The sequence below is a fragment of the Podarcis bocagei genome, assembly GCF_964188305.1.
Source record: "Podarcis bocagei genome assembly, chromosome: 13".
Taxonomy (NCBI): Eukaryota; Metazoa; Chordata; class Lepidosauria; order Squamata; family Lacertidae; genus Podarcis; species Podarcis bocagei.
This window is the reverse complement of record NC_138138.1, coordinates 32,604,794-32,620,102: the sequence shown is the minus strand read 5'-3', so window position 1 is coordinate 32,620,102 and position 15,309 is coordinate 32,604,794. Positions and strand designations below refer to the sequence as shown.

Sequence of the window (15,309 nt, the reverse complement as noted above, 5' to 3'; positions counted from 1 at the left end):
ATTACACACAAGCAGGAAAATATCCATGATATAACATTCTTTCATTTACATAGAAATAGGACACATCCGAGTAAACAAAAACGTTATGTGGGAACAAGATTTAGCAGTGTTTGTGTCTGTATGTGAACTCTCTTGGTTTCTCTGGTCAAGACTCCATTAAGCTTGCCTACATCTTTTCACAACTAATTATTTTGCAAGATAAGAAATAAATCTCGTTGGGCAGAAGTTTGTTGGATGCTCACTGCATAGCCAAGTTGGACAACACAGAATGCTTAAAGCTTTGGTTCCTCCCCACCACAGTGTTGCTTCAGTATCTTCCTCAACCTATCCCAAAAGGCAGCCTGGGCAGCTGGCTCCTGAGGCCAGTCTAGATATGCCTTCCTTTTCACCAGCTTTGCCAGACGATGATAGGCTGAGAGACGGTATCTGGAGATGTGCTCCATGAACAACAGGATCAACGTATCCTCTTGCTCAGCCACAAGACGGTATGTGGCCAGGGTCATCTCCAGAGAACACCAGGAGCTGTTGAGGGCATGGTGGCTGATAACACAGATGGTCTTGTAGCTGCTGTAAAGACTCTCCATGATATTGTCCACAATGGCCTTGCCCACCACAAAGTCCCGGTTGTGGAGACAGAGCTTCAGGAAGGGGGGTCCCTTCTGCTCCAGATTGGGCACTAAGTGCTGCAACACCCACTCCTGGTCCTGACTGCTGTAGGACACAAAAGCATCATACTCAAACCTCTGGCCTTTTCTGTTATTCAACAGTCCATGCCACCATGCTCTCAGGATGTAGATCAGGAAAAGAAGCTCTGAGCCGCAAGTGGCTTTCAGGATAGGGAGTGAAATAAGGAGGAACAGCACCGAGGAGGTTGAAACAAAAAGGAGGAAGCCAACATCCTGACTACAGTTCTGCTCTATGAAAGACAGATAGTTGCCTTTCTTTTCTCTCCTTTGGACATCCAGACAGTCTGCATGCTCCAGCCCAAATACATAAATCTCTTTCCTTCTGATGGCCCAGTCAATGAGCCAGGCACTTGAGCAGTCACACCTGAAGGTGACACTGGAAAAATGCAAGTAGCGGAGAGGCATTTGTCCCAGTATTTGATCCTGAATGTCACTGTCAAGTTCCAGGAAAGCCTCCTTCTCTAGCACGAGTTGCTTGAGTTTGCACTTTCTTCTGAATAACTTTGCTGAGATGTACCTGATGTTGCTGTTCACCATTCTCAGGGCCTCCACCTGGGGCAGATCCATGAAGAGGGACTGCATCTCTGGCGCAGAGGAACCGTAAGGTACTTCAGGCAGGTTGTGCACCTCAAGCAGTTGCAGCTTGGACAGATGAGACATGTTGAAATTCCATTCAGTAGATCTTGCTTCTAACTTATACTTGTAAACAAGCTGCTCCAGCACAGGGAAAAGCAGGTGGAGGGGCTTAGAAGAATCACATTCCAAAGCTGGCTCCCAATGCATCAATCGCACATTGGGGAAAAATGTGTTATGAGACAAGTTGTAAAATTCAAAGCAGCCACTTAGAGTCATATTCTGCACTGAAGCAAAGTCAGACTGTGGCGGATTGTATAAGGCAATTGATGAAAAATTTAGCAATACAAGACTTTCTACATTTTTCACTGAGAATCTCAGGGTTTCTTCCCCTTCCTGAAAATATGGAAAGCCTATTTGGAGTTCTCTCAAAAAAGCCAAACCCTGGAATGAATCGCTTTCAAACTGTGTGATGGGATTGCCGCACAAGTCTAAGGATACCAGACTGGACAGTTTATAGAAAGAGGCATTTGCAAGGTTGCGTAATCGATTGTTTCTCAGATTTAAAACCTTAAGTTGGCCAAGTCTAGAGAAGGCAGATACTGGAATGTTCTCAAACCCACAGTCATTGAGTGAGAGTGTCTCTAAGTATGGCAGGCAGGAGAATACAGTAGATTGGGGACTTTTAAATCTGTTACCAGAGAAATCAAGAATCCTCAGCCGGGAGTTAAAGTTCATCTTCTCATACTCCAGTGGGCAAAGGTTCCAGTAAAGATTATTTCCAGAAAGATCTAACAGCTGGAGATGGAAGAGCTTATACAGAAGCAAGGGATCTACTTGCTCCATTTTATTATCCTCAAGTACCAAATTCTCCACAGAGTAGCAGCCAGGAAGCTCTTCACTGTTGAAGTTTTTGTAGTAATTCAATGAAAATGACAGAGATCGGAGGGAGAAACGGGAGGCCAGAGCACAGACCTGAAAAGTCTGGTTCTCATGCATGTGGTGTGTCTTCTCCAACGAAAGTGCATCAAGTTCTTTTATTTCTAAGGATAGAAGCTCACTGAGTGCCAGAGGGAAATGGCTCAGCACCAGGGACTGAAGCGAGCTTTTGTTCTGGGAATAAAGACCCGTTCTTTCCTGTGATTGAGAAGATGGGACCCTAGAGCTTGAGAAGTTAGGATGTTGCCTCAGATACAAAGAGTGGGGAAACCTCCCTATTTCACAGTTATCTACAGACACGTGAGGCACTGACTGCAAAGATGGGAAAATGCTGAACAGCTCTGAAAATTGGTCTAAGCAGCATCCAGAAATGGAAAGCGATTTTAAGTGACTTGGAAGAGTTATCCCTCGCTGTCCTGTGAGATAGATGCCCTTCATGTTCAAAGTCTGCAGTTGCTCTAATTGGTGGAAGGCTTGAGTTGGGATGGAGCTGTTGCTGCAGCCTGTATCTGAGTGGTGGATTGATAAGTATTGTAGCTTGTCCAGGCCCAGGAAAGCCCTGGGTAAGATAACAGGTGCCTTCAAGTTGATGCTCAGGTGATTAAGTTCTGGAAAAGACGAGAAAGCTCGTTCATAAATGACAACACTCCCGGAGAGACAAAGGGCACTCACCAGCTCAGGAACAGTAGCCAGATCTTCTTGCAAGGAGGTGACATTGCTACAGAATGCAACCAGACCTGCATCTGAAGCAGAGAGACAGAGGGATAGGGGTTCAGATGTGTGTGGTCGTAGCCAGCCCTCAGTGATCTGACATTTGCTGGTGAGCGTCGCCTTGCAGAAAGGTGGGCTCAAAAACAGGAAGAGCAGGAAGATGCTGGCCACTCTTCTTGCTTCCAATTTATTCCAGCAGCTCCTCTGAAAAGGGCTTCCATCTCTCTGAAAGATATTTGGGAATCATACATTGTCCATCTAGTGATCACTGTTTGGTTTTTTTAAAAGAGGTACTTGCGGTGATCAAAACTGCCTACTGTTTGACATGCAGACACTGGCACCTGGTATTCTGCAATTCGCATTGGGGAATGCAGGGAATCTTTTCACAGAGGCACACTTTTTATACACATCTCTAATGTAATGTCAGCAACATTAAAAAATCTTGACACTTGTTTAAAGCCTATTTAGTTATCATGATAATTCCCACAATGAACTCTGGTACTGAATTTTTGAATGAATGCTAAGTGAAGGCTTTGCTAAAGCTTCTGCATCTCTTCAAAGAAGAAATACAGTTCCCAGAATCTCTTTGCTAGGGCAGGTAAGTGCTTGAAACTATTTTATATGTGGAGTGTTGTCACACTCTTATCAGTTGGTCTACTCACTTCACTTTATTCTGAAGCCTTTTAAGAGTCTTGAATTAATATGTATACATTTGGATTAATATTAGAGATCAGGTGCATACAAATTCACTCATGTATCAAAAAACATGGGAATTTGAGATTAAGGTGCCCATCTTATGTAACATGGAAACATTAAATATGTACCACAGTTTTATATATTGTACTTGTTACAACTTGGCTCCATGAAAACAACCTTTACCTTGGTCTTTCCACCCCAATTTTCTTTCTTTAAAGTTTGGGGAATAACTGACCTTGTACTGTTGTTGTTTAGTCATTTAGTCGTGTCCGACTCTTCATGACCCCATGGACCAGAGCACCCCAGACCTTGTATTAGTATCCCTTAATTATTGAGGGAAGCCGTTTTGCCCTTGCTCCTGAAGTTTCCTCAGTACCTGGTGGCTGCTGCTTCTAGCAACAGACATCTCAATACATCTTTAATTCTGCCCTGAGTTATTTGTATAGGTGAATAAATGGACAGGTTCTCCTGTACAGCTTCATGTAAAGTTATGCACAGAAAGGCAACTTCCTCACACAATTCAGGACATCTGTGTTGATGTCTATAAGGCAGCACTGTGTTTACCCCATGTGGCATGAATGTCAAGACTTTCTTTCCTGATGGCCCATATTTAAAGTCTAAGACCAGCATTAAAACACCCACCCACCACAGCTATAAAGAGTTCATTAGGTAGTAGAAAAACACTGGTACAGCCTTATAAAATATATGCTTTCTATCTTATACACAAATTTGGCCCTGCATGTATGAAAAAGCAATGTAACCCTAAATAGTTAAAAGCAAGTGAATATATTAGAATGACAGTGTAGGGCACTGTTGAGCATTGCTCAACTCCCATTAGCCTCAGCTAGCATGGCCAATGGTCAGGGATAGGATCTGTACTCCAACAATATCTGGAGGGCCACAGCTTCCCTATCCCTGGTTTGCAGGAACTCTCTTTGTATGTGAAGGCCCACAAAATGTCAGTTGTATGAACCATGGGAGTGTGGCTGTGCTCAGCCTACTCCCACATTGTGTCCTGGGCTGACCCATCTTCAGGGCCGTCTTTAGCATATGTGCCACCGCGGGGCACAGATCCGCCCACCGCCCCCAAATTTAGTTAATTTTGCGTGCACAGCACTGTTGAGAATGACAAGCGCTATCATTGAGTCTGACAAGCACGCCGTTGTGAATGACAAGCGCCGCCGCTGGCGTGGCGCATCTTTGGTAAATGAGCGCACAAAGTCAAACGTCCTTTAGTGAAACAGTAGGTATACATTTCGGTAATGCCTAGAAATATATGTATTCTGTTTTTCTAGCTTCATTAAAATTCTTTATTATTTCATAACAGGTAGATAGTTAAGAGCTTAGGTGGCTTCAGCGGCAGGTGCCTGGCACCCCCCTGAATTCGGCACCCAGGTGCCCCGCACCCCTTGCACCCCTGGGTAAAGACAGCCCTGCCCCTCTTCAGTACTGTTTATGCATTTGGTAGGTGCAATCTACCAAACTCATGACCTGCGATGTGGAGGTGGGATGAATATGTGTGGACCAGCTCTCTTGGCTCATGCAATTAACATTAATTTCGTTGTCCCCGAGAGGGGGCAATGACAATAAAGATAAATATATATAAAGATATTATTATTATTATTATTATTATTATTATTATTATTATTATTATTATTATGTGGGCCTGAACACTCATATAGGAAACTGGAGAACCTGTTGCTTTGCCCCTTCTTTTTCAGTTACTCATTGACAAAGTGGTGATAATTTGGTGGGTTTGGGTGAAAAACTGAAGTGGTTGCGGCACCTCAGGCACTGTGTGTATGAGACATGGCTTGAATCCTGTCCCTGGTCTTGGTGCACATCCTAGAATCATTTTGAAATATGACCCAGCACGAGATGAGCAACTATTGTTCCATGGCATTGTCACCATACAGACCATACCATATGCACACAGAGACAAAGACACACTCCTCTCCTGAAAATCACACCATGATGTCCTTTACCTCTAAGATGTTCATTTGAACCCTCTAACACAGTGTTTTTCAACTGCTGTTCCGCGGCACACTAGTGTGCCGCGAGATGTTGCCTGGTGTGCCGTGGGAGGGAGGCGGGCGAGTCGGGCGGCGAGAGGCAGGGTGGCGGCGGCGAGGAGAGGCCGCCCAGCGCGGGGCTCTCGCCGTCTGCCTGCCTGGCTGCCTGCGTGGCGCTGACGTCACGGGGCTGTAACGTGCCCCACATAGGCACGCGCGGGGCGGCGAGCGAGCTCCCTCCCACATCCCATCGCCGCTCTGCCGCACGCTAGCTCGCTTCGGCCGGCCTACTGGGCTGTCGCAGGCGGAAGGCCTGCGCATGCGCGAGGTTTTCGCGCCTTCGGGATTCCCTTCACGCCTCCCTCCTCCCGGGGCCTTGAGAGCGCGGGAAGCGGCAGCGCGAGACCGGCGTTGAGCCTGGCAGGTATTGCGCTTGCCAAGGCAGTCATTTGGGAAATGAAAACTTGCAAAGCAAGCAACCAGTTCAATCTGAAGTATGTGTATGCTTAATATCCTGTACCTGAAACCTGTTCTGCCCCCTCCCCCACACTTGGTGCCATTTTGCAGACTGTCTACTGAAACGTCATACTTTTCTCAGCTTAAATGTTAATAAGGCCTCATCTACAAATGCAGCAGAGTAAGTTGACCCAGAATAGTACCAATTCAGATGGCAGATGGGAGAATGACAGTGCTGAATGCTTTCCCATGTAGAACAGTCCCTGCAAATAAAAACCTAGCATATTTGGAAGAGGGATGCTAGCCTAACCATTACCTTCTATGCTGTTACTATTTTTTTATTTTTTTTGCATAAGTAAAAAGTGACCTTTCCCCATCTGGCATGATACAAGCCCATTCTTACAACTCAGAATTTTTTTGACTATTTCAGCTACATATGTAGAATATGCCTTCATTGATTCCTATTAAAGAGAGTTACTTTATATATAGTCAATATAGGCACAGAGTTAATTTTTTAAACATTTTCTAATGGTGGTGTGCCTCGAGATTTTTTTCATGAAACAAGTGTGCCTTTGCCCAAAAAAGGTTGGGAAACACTGCTCTAACAATGCCCATTCAAATGGGGAAAAGTCAGCTTTTATCTGTGTGGGTTCTCCAGGTTGCACAGAATACATTGCTATGAAATTATAAGCCCATTGAAAACTAACCTAGAGAAAAAGGGAGAAAAAAGCCAGTTAGCAGTACCTCTTTGCTTCGCCATCCTGGTGCTAGAACTGCATGTTTAGCCATTCTCTTTTCCAGTATTTCTTTCCCTGCTCCTCAAGCTAACTTCTCTCCCTAAGTCTCATACAAGTAGTATCTCTACTGGATAAACTTAGTTACAAAGGGTATAGCAGATCTCACTACTCACTACTCCACTTCAGGACACAATTCCTCTTTCACTCTTACTACAAAGCTGCATGCAACTTTCACATGCAAGTTAAGGCAGTAATTTAAAAACTGGAACTCTATGCAGAAGTGAGAATTTACTAGAATTGTGCCTTTCCTACTTCCTCATCTAGAAGAAGCCTTTTGATGTGTTTTCCCTTTGCAAACCACAACTACATGAAGCGTCTTTGCATGTTGCTGCTTAGAGGTAAGTGACTTATGAACAATGGTCTTGCACACTTGTGGATGGGAATCCCCACACACCACAGGTTGTCATTTGGACAGATCTCATGGGACATTCAGCTAGGAACTGTTATAGAACAGAAAGGGTGGAAAAGCTTGGTGAAGAACAATGCTCTATAACTTGGGGTTGGACAGTACGGGAGCAAAGGGTTAGGGATGGGTTGACATGGGCTTTGCATGTAAGCAAGCTGTGGGAAAACACTCTGAGATGAAAGAGTGGTGTTGGAGGAAGCCTCGATATAAAGGAAGAGCTTCTTTGCAGTGGTATGTATGGCTTAGGGACGGAACTGGGAATAAGTCATTAGATTCTGGAAGATGTATGAGGCAATACCAGAACTTCCCTTGCCCTTTCTGAGGTCCCAAAGGAGGACTTCTGGGTGACCCTGAAAGAAGTTATGTACTGTGGCTGTCACTCTGGACCTATTTAGACACCCACTTTCCTAAGGAGCAGGAAGTTTCATGAGCAAGCCGTTTCCTTTGGAGGAGAGATCACTGGAAAAGCACTTTTGCTGCTTCTGGCTGCTCATTTCTCTTTCTAAAGGAAGATTATGGTTCAGTGCCCCAGAATGGTTGCTTGATTGCTTTCCTCAATGGAAGCTAATGATAAGGAGATATTTGAGGACTGACAGTTGCTTCTACATTACTGGAACCACCATCCTTTGTTTACGCATTTTTTATGGCACATCTGAACAGTGTCACTGCCATAGTGTTGATGTCTAGTGTTTTCCTGTATGGAATATTCTTTTTCAAATGCAATTAGTGACAATGTTGTTCTGCAAGAAAACACAATTGCAGGACCAACTGCTGTTGAGGATTTTTAGAACTCCCGGGCCTTTAATTCTAAATATCCCATGTGCAGGTCTCGCCCATTTCACTGATTTCTGCTTTCTCCTGATCAGTAATGAATCGGTTACTGGTTTCCTTGCATATGTTTCTTTCTATTTGTAACAAAATAGTACAATTTCACTATTACAAAAAGAGAGAGAGAATAAATGAGCAGTTGAAACTTCCACCCTTCGTAGGGGAACAGAAACTGGTGCTGGGACCACTAAGGGTTTGTCCACTCTTCTGCTTATCCCATGCCTAGAAAGCATGGGTCCAAGCAGTTCTTCGTTTATCCCATATTTCTGGGCATGGGTCTGACCGATTTTCCATTTGCCACACTGCTTTCCTCTGGAAAACCCACTGTTTACCTCTAGATTGAAGCAAATGTCGATCCCAAGAAAGCTTGGTTGATGTTTGCTACAGTTCAGTGGTATGCAGTGGGTTTCCACAGAAAAGCCGAAGTATGGATGAGCTTTAAGAAAGACTATTGAAGATGCAACTAAAAGGACATTCACCAATCTCACGGCTGTGATCAAGAGAAAGAGTTAAAATGAAAAGGACTTGCAGTCAGCACATTTGCAATTAGGACCAGAAAGGGGGTCTGCCAATCGGGACTTAATCGTGAATATTATAGAAGGTTTTTTTTAATTGTGTGGAAAGGGATGCGTGTTGATGAATAAAATGTAATATTGCATTGAGCTGTGTAGAACTTTTAATTTCACCCATGTAATTATGGGAACCCCTTCATGGATCACTGCCTTGCCGTGGCGAAGGGGCTTGAATAACTCAGAGAAGCTATGAACTATGCCGAGCAGGGCACCAAGATGAACAGGTCATAGTGGAGAGTTTTGACCAAATGTGATCCAGCTAGAGGAGGAACCGGCAAGCCACTCCAGTATCCCTGCCAAGAAAACTCCATGGACAAAGACAACAGGCATATTGGAGGACAGAAGTGCCTGGCATGCTCTGGTCCATGGGGTCACGAAGAGTCGGACACGACTAAATGACTAAAAAACAACAACAATAATTATGGGAAAGCAATGTGTCAGCAGCACTGAGGGGCTTTAGAATAGAAGCAATTTTTTTGTTTTAAAGAGCATTACTAGAACTTGGGAAAATTACACCTCTCCAGCTCTGAGAATGGGGAAGATGTAAGGCATTTGTTTGTGAAGAAATATTTTTCCTTTTTCATTTTGCAGTTTTGAAAGAGGGAGACTATGTGTACATAGTTTGTATTTGGAGTCAGTTAAGACTGGGGGGCGGGGTGCAACCTGGAAGGCTGCCTTGAAGGGATCCCCAGGGATCTTCTGTCTTGTGATTCTTGGCTTCCAATTACTGTATACACTTTCCATACATTGGTAAATAAAAAAAGAAAGTGCTCCAAACACTGAAACATTGTAAATATTACAAAAATGCCTGTGTTCTCTCACCCAAAGGTACTCAAATCTAGGTAGAGGTGGCCTTGGAACTTCTCATAGCTTGGGGGACTCGGGTATGCAACACTATTTTTTTGTAATATTTGATTATTTACAAATATACACAGGGATATGGGGAGGGGGAGACCAAAGAGGTGATTTGCACATCAGTTCCCCAGAGACCAGCAATATGCAACCAGCCCTGACTCCCCAATGACTGCTCCTCTTAACCAAATAGGAAAGGTATTCGTGGTTGCTTAATTAGTGTCGTTGTTTCTTAATCTGCCACACCTACATAAATAGATTATCAACTGGCTATCAGGTCCCATTAAGCCAATAACATACTATAACAGGAGTGAGGAACTTCAGGTCCAGTGGCTGAACATGAGCCTCCAGTCCTCCCTATCTGGTACTTAAAACTCTCTCCAGGCCATACCCTTCATTGGCTCTGTTTCACAACGCTTTTGCCTGGCTAGGATTGTTCTTGAGTTCTGAATAAAGCCGTTACCTGAATCAAAGGTGAGTGGTGGTTGCAGCCTCTTTGTAGCAGCTGGCCATTGGGTCCTCCTTTGCTCAGCTGCTATGAATGGCAGTATAGCTCACCAACAACAAATGTGAACTGCCCAATCAGGAGTAGGTTGGGGGGCGGTGCCTGGGCAGTGGAACAGAGTGTGGAAGTCTTCATTCTGGTCCACCCCCTGGAAATATAAGCCGACTTCACCCAAGTATGGTACATTGTCTTGTCCCATTTGTTTAAATGTATTGTTGCCTTCACTCACATTCAGTGTGGGGTGCTGTGAGTGGGTCTGCAATGCCTCTTGCTTGTCTGGATAGATAGAGCTGTTGGCAGGTGTGTGTGTTAAACTAGCCTACTGTACAAAGGTTAAAATTTACATTAGTTGCCCCACCCATCACTGGTCCTTGGAAGGTTGCCCGGAATGAAACATCCCCCACTCAAGTGCTAAACTATTAAATTTCAAACTGTGTTCAAAAGAACAGAGACCTCCTGGGCTTCTTTGAAAGCTGATTAGATTCCCAATGGAATCTAATGGTAGACATGCTTTCATAGAGGAAAGATGACTAATGATGATGGTGGTGATGATGATGCTGAACAAAGTGAACTCAAACTGTTTGTGTTTTTCTTTGCCAGGTTACTTGGCACCTCTAAGGTGATCCAAACTCTTCAGCAGTGGAAAGGAGGCCAATGCAACAGAGAGGAACAATGCTGGCCATCTTGATGCTTTTTTCCTTGGGACAACCTTTCTCTCTTGCTTTGATGAACCTAAAATGCTATACCATTGAAGGGTCACTGATGCCTTATGTGGTGCGTCGCTTTCCCAGCTGCTCTCCACCTAATAGCACCAGGCTGATAGTGAACTGCCAGAATGTATGTTCCTTGCCAGAAGACATCATCACCGTCCCCAAGGAGGTTGAAGCACTCTGTCTCTCAGGGGACATTAAAGTCTTGGAAGCTCAAACCTTCCAAGCTTTTCCAGAACTGCACTATCTGAGACTCATGATAAAGAAGGATGTTGTTATCTCACCCAGGGCTTTCATAGACTTGAATAAATTGCAGTACCTTTTCATCGTATTCCAAAATCTTCAGTCTTGTTCCAAACTCATCGACATTTGTGAAACCTTCTTCCCTATGCCCTCTGTTCAAACTCTGGTCCTAAGTGATGTCAGTCCCACAGGAGGAGAGATAAGACTGTCTCATCAACTCCAACTGCTCTCTGTTTCTAGATGCAGCTTGAAACACGTTTTGGAGCTGTTCCACTTCTTCCTCTCATTGAAGTCATCACCTCAAGGGTCTGTAAATCAACTCATGCCAGATTCTTTTTCTTCCTCTTTGTCTCAAAAGCAGCATCCTAGCAGCTTGGCTCCTGCTGTCCCTACCTCATGGTCTCAGAAAGAGGGAAAGAGTCCTGAAGGCCAAAACAGATGTTTTCTCCAGAACCTAAGATGGAGCTTTTCCCCTCTGACTCTGGGTGAGATCCTAATATTAGCATTAGAAATAGAAAAACTTGACTCCCTTTCACTGGAAAACACCAACCCAAGGTTCAAGAGCCAGACCTTCCCAGTCTGTGATTTGGCTTCCCGTTTCTCCCTCTGTTCTCTGTCACTGTCCCGGATATTTTTCAAAACCTTTGATGCTGTAAAGTATGATGCCTGTCGCTCTCTGGAGAAATTAACACTTGTGCGAAACCAACTAGAATATGTAGATTCTTTGATTCTATACAAAATGCCCCAGCTCCACCTTTTAGATCTTTCTCTAAATAACCTACACTGGGGCCTGTGCCCACCAGTGTATAAGAGGATGAATTTCACCTCTAAGCTGCAGATTATAAATTTCTCAGGAAATAATGTCAGCAACCTCCAAGCCTACGCCTTTTCCTGCCTGCCATATTTACAGGAGCTCTTACTCTATGCCAACAATATTGAAAGGATAGATTCAATGGCATTTTATGGACTTCATCAACTTAAGGTACTCAATCTGGAAAACAACTACATTATTCATTTGACAAATCATTCATTTTCTTCCCTCTCCAGGTTGGCCTTCTTGAACCTAAGGCATAACCCAATTGAAGTGCTGACAACATCCTTCTTTCAAGGTCTCAATATGCTGAGAGAACTACAATTTGGTTTTATAAATTATGGTGACCTGGATGTGGGCTTTTCAATCCCTGGCCTTGAAAATCTTGAACTTCTATCCAAATCCAGAGTTAGATTTAGAAGACAAAGCATGGAGATGTTTTCCACTTTGGAGAAATTAACACTCAAGTGTAATCAGCTTGAAGTGGACTCATGCAAATCGCCCTCTTTCCCCAAAGTAAAGGAACTTTATTTATCAGGATTCATTTTTTCCTGTAATACCTCTAGGCCTTTTTTCCATGATTTCCCTCTCCTAGAAAAACTTCACTATAGTGTTATCATACAGGGTTCTTACAGGGGACACTTCAACTTTTCCCATTTATCAAACCTAAGGGTCTTGGTGGTTTTTAACCTTGCAGATGCAATTAAAGATATTCCTAAAGCTGATGCCCAGTATCTCTTCCAGAACCTCCCTCACCTGGAGGTATTGCACTTGATGGAATCGGGCCTGGAATATGTATCCCCTGTTTTATTCCGGGACATGAAGAGTTTGCAGCTTCTTGTGTTGCAAAGTGAATTAATCCTTACCCTAGATGCTAGCTTTCAGGATCAAATGGGGCAACTAAGGTACTTTTACCTGAACACAGGCAACTTTGGGTGCTACTGTTCCAATGCCTGGTTTGTCAGCTGGGCATCAGGAAAGAAAGACCTTTTTGTATCTATTGTACACCCACTGAGGTGTCAGCAACTGACAACGGCATTGAAATCTCAGAAGTTCTTGCAATTTGTTGAGCACAATTGCATCCTGAAGATAGACTTCATTCTCTTTATGGCCACTTCCTCTCTGACCCTCTTCCTCATGTCATTCCTATTGATTCATGTCACCTGTGGTTCAAAGCTCTTCTTCCTCATCTACATACTACGAGGCTGGTGGCATAGACTGTGTGGTGAAATAGGGAAAGGCAAGAGGTTTGAATATGATGCCTTCGTGTCTTACTGCAGGCAGGACCAGAATTGGGTCCTTCAGAACCTGGTACCCAACCTAGAGCGCAGCGGTCCTCCCTTCCTGAAGCTCTGCCTACACAGTAGGGACTTTGTGGTGGGCAAGGCTATTGTGGACAATATTATGGACAACCTCTACAGAAGCCGGAAGGCCATCTGTGTGATTAGCCCACACTCCCTGCGCAGCCATTGGTGTTCTCTGGAGTTGAGCCTGGCTACGTACCGACTCTTGGCAGAACCAGATGACACACTGATCCTGGTGTTCTTGGAACGCAGGTCCAGGTATCAGCTTTCATCTTACCATCGGTTGGCCAAGCTGGTAAAGAAGAAGACCTACATAGACTGGCCTGAGAAGCCAACAGCTCAGCTTGTCTTTTGGGATAGGCTGAGGAAAAGTCTTAAGCAGCCCTGTGGTGATGAAGAGGGGGCAATCTGAAGAAAGTGCTACTTTAAATCTCTGAACTGTAGTTATAACTGCCAAATCTGCAAGCTTAGGACATTTATTCTATTCAGGATCGTCTGTCATCCCCCCCCCCGAAATAGCTTCAAAGTATTTTCTATATAATGTTTGCTCCATATTTGTTTCCAATATTTCAAATGAAGATATAGTTGGGATAATGCCATGATTACTTAATAATACTTCCCCTACCCCTTTCTTTCCTGATGTCTTTTAGCTTTTCTTATCTGAAAAAAGGTAGTTGAAACTTTGCTTACTATTTTTTTTAAAGGATTAAAAAATCTTAGATTTTGAAACAGAATACTGAACTTGGGTAGAATCTATAACAAGATCAGGCGAAGCAAAGCTAAGGGGCAGTTACAATGATCAGAGTAAAGTGGTAAAGCTTGGCTTGGATGAGATCTCTTCAGAGGGACCAATGAGCCTTTCTCCTATACGAAGTACCCTAGGGCAGTGTTCCCCAACCTTGGGCCTCCAGCTGTTTTTGGACTACAACTCCCATCATCCCTCACTAGCAAGACCAGTGGTCAAGGATGATGGGAATTGTAGTCCAAAAACAGCTGGAGGCCCAAGGTTGGGGAACACTGCCCTAGGGAATCAGTTACTTGTACTGGAGATAACCCTGAAGAAAATTAATTTCTTAAACAGTGTCATGCACTTGTCATCTCTGAAAACACACAACCACAGCTGTTTCCCCTCTCCCAGCCAGTGTTCCAGAAGTGCACCTCACAAACACAGATCTAGAGAACCTTGTAAAAATAAAAGCAGAAAGGAAAAGAGAAATCTTCCACTTCCAGACCTCTTCTACTGCAACCCTTCATGTGAGTTGCTTAATATGGACAACAAAACCTGAAGTGACACACTCACTGCTTTGTTTCCTGGAGATATGGGAGTCTTACCTCACATATGAGAAGGCCTACTGCCATCTTCTGGCACAAAATAGTATAAAGTCTTTATTAGCAAAGAGTGGGCAAGAGGAATGTTTGTCTTGCACAGTGCAATTCTTAAATTCTTTGGTTCATAGTGAACACTTGGTAATCTCCCCAGGCCTTGTCTGAAGTTGTGCTATGCCAAAATCTCCCCTCCATTTCCCCCTCCCACCTCCTGTGAAAGAAGTTTCCATTTCTGTCCCTTTGCCAGGGCACCTTTGGATTTGGGTGGGTGTGGGGTTTTGAGCTTATCATCTCAACTAAAGATGGTGAGAGTGGGGGCTTATTTCCAGTCAGTATTTCTTCACCATTCTGCAACCTCCCTGGTTATCTCTGCTTCCTGACCTGGAAAAGACTCACAAGAGGAGTTACCTCATGTCTTCCTCCAGGCTTTAACTGTAGCATGGGAACCTGGGAAGGATGCAGAATGCAGTGCTCTGGTGATATGATTTGTGGAAGGAAAGAAAGGACTCCTTGGTGTTTGAAATATACTCAGAGTCGCAAAGTGATTTCATGCTCTTTATTCAGCTCATAGTGGTGAGGAGGAATGAATGAAAGTCCCCTCAAAGTATCTGCTTTATATACATTATTTACACAATGGGCTGCACATGATTGGTTAATTCTGGAATTCTACTGTAAGCCAATCAGGTTGTGGATTCACTTATATCTGGAGCATGATTGGGTGGTTCCTGCCAACCAATCATACTGCTGCATTGTTCTTGCACCAATCAGACTGCTGCATTCTGAATCCTATTGTTCTAGGACCAATCAGACTGCTGCAATTTGGATCCTATTGTTCTAGGACCAATCAGACTGCTGCAGTTTGGATCCTATTCAACTCAGTAC

General features: G+C 44.0%; 2 protein-coding genes across 4 annotated transcripts; one reads left to right on the top strand and one right to left on the bottom strand.

Moving 5' to 3' along the window:
* Positions 1-210: 210 nt before the first annotated feature.
* LOC308570455 (toll-like receptor 11) lies at positions 211-6,912 on the bottom strand. Its single transcript, XM_081165286.1, has 2 exons — positions 6,818-6,912; positions 211-3,134 (listed from the first exon to the last, which is right to left on the bottom strand). The coding sequence occupies exons 1-2, from the start codon at positions 6,860-6,862 to the stop codon at positions 273-275; spliced, it is 2,907 nt and encodes a 968-aa protein (XP_081021412.1). The 5' UTR covers positions 6,863-6,912; the 3' UTR covers positions 211-272.
* LOC308570457 (toll-like receptor 12) lies at positions 3,086-13,817 on the top strand. Of its 3 annotated transcripts, XM_081165295.1 has the most exons (3): positions 3,086-3,507; positions 7,135-7,208; positions 10,634-13,817. In XM_081165295.1, exon 3 carries the CDS (start codon positions 10,688-10,690, stop codon positions 13,511-13,513), a length of 2,826 nt encoding a protein of 941 aa, XP_081021421.1. In that variant the 5' UTR covers positions 3,086-3,507; positions 7,135-7,208; positions 10,634-10,687; the 3' UTR covers positions 13,514-13,817. The 3 variants fall into 3 exon arrangements, with proteins under 3 accessions (XP_081021421.1, XP_081021422.1, XP_081021420.1); XM_081165296.1 differs by lacking the exon at positions 7,135-7,208; XM_081165294.1 differs by lacking the exon at positions 3,086-3,507 and having other exon boundaries at positions 7,094-7,208.
* Positions 13,818-15,309: the final 1,492 nt, after the last annotated feature.